Genomic DNA, 919 nt, shown 5'->3' on the forward strand with positions numbered 1-919 from the left:
GGCTTCGACGCACACTTTCCTATGGAAAGTGGCTGGCAAGCGCGATCCTCCTACGTCCTCGGTCCACACATTCACACAATTCTGCCAAAAGCCTTGATTGAACTCGTTTTCCCTCCCACGCGAGGGGCGTCGAAGCGCCTCGTTCGTTGTTTGTGCGGTGGCAATGAGGTAAATGTGATAAGAGCAAAGGGAGGCCAGGGACCACGACATGACGAAGGTGAAGACTCCCACCCCGGCAGCGGCGGGAAACTGCCCGGCAACCATCCAGAGTGCCTGCACTGGCTCCGGGGAGTGCAACAAATGACGAACGACGACAGCTAGGCATGTGGCGAAGACGAAGACGCTGAGAACGGTGGTGGTCAGGACGAAGAGAACGAAGCTTCGATAATTTCTCTTGGCGACGCAGGTGCCCACCCAGATGCAATGATGGTCCATCCGCTCGACGCAGCAGTTGCAAGAGCGGCAATGTTTCGCCCGCGGGGGCCTGTACACGTTGCAGGTCTCGCAGTACCGCCAACCGTGGAGCTGCCCCTCTCTGCTTCTCAAATCTCTTTCTTGCCCTTCTCTCAGGTCTCTCGTCATCGTCGATACCTTTACAGGACAAGGAAGAGGAGCAACATCGTGCATCGGACTGGTGGGTGGCGCCGGCCGGACGTGTGCTGGGAGCGCGGGGATGATCCCGGGATCCGACAAGGCAGTTCGCCAGAGGAAATACATGGAGCTCATAATGAGGCATCCAGCAAGAATTTCCACCACAAGTCTAGCGATTAGAGTGGGGAGGGAAGGTGCGATCCAGATAAGGAAAGTAAGCGCGGGAAGTAAAATAAGGACGTTACTGCATAAGAATGCCTTCGAATCTGGACCCAGCATGACCCGACCTCGACACCAAAAGGTGTGAGCTCCTCGCCAAGCCTCAAAA

The 919-nt window shown here is 56.4% G+C and overlaps 1 protein-coding gene across 1 annotated transcript; it reads left to right on the forward strand.

Moving 5' to 3' along the window:
• Nucleotides 1-442: 442 nt before the first annotated feature.
• NGA_2062000 (uncharacterized protein) lies at nt 443-644 on the forward strand (the record flags this gene model as incomplete). Its single annotated transcript, XM_005855888.1, has 1 exon — nt 443-644. A coding segment is annotated over one exon (202 nt), but the record flags the coding sequence as incomplete, so codon positions are not given.
• Between the last annotated feature and the right edge of the window lie 275 nt (nt 645-919).

This window comes from Nannochloropsis gaditana (genome assembly GCF_000240725.1).
Source record: "Nannochloropsis gaditana CCMP526 unplaced genomic scaffold scaffold076, whole genome shotgun sequence".
NCBI lineage: Eukaryota > Eustigmatophyceae > Eustigmatales > Monodopsidaceae > Microchloropsis > Microchloropsis gaditana.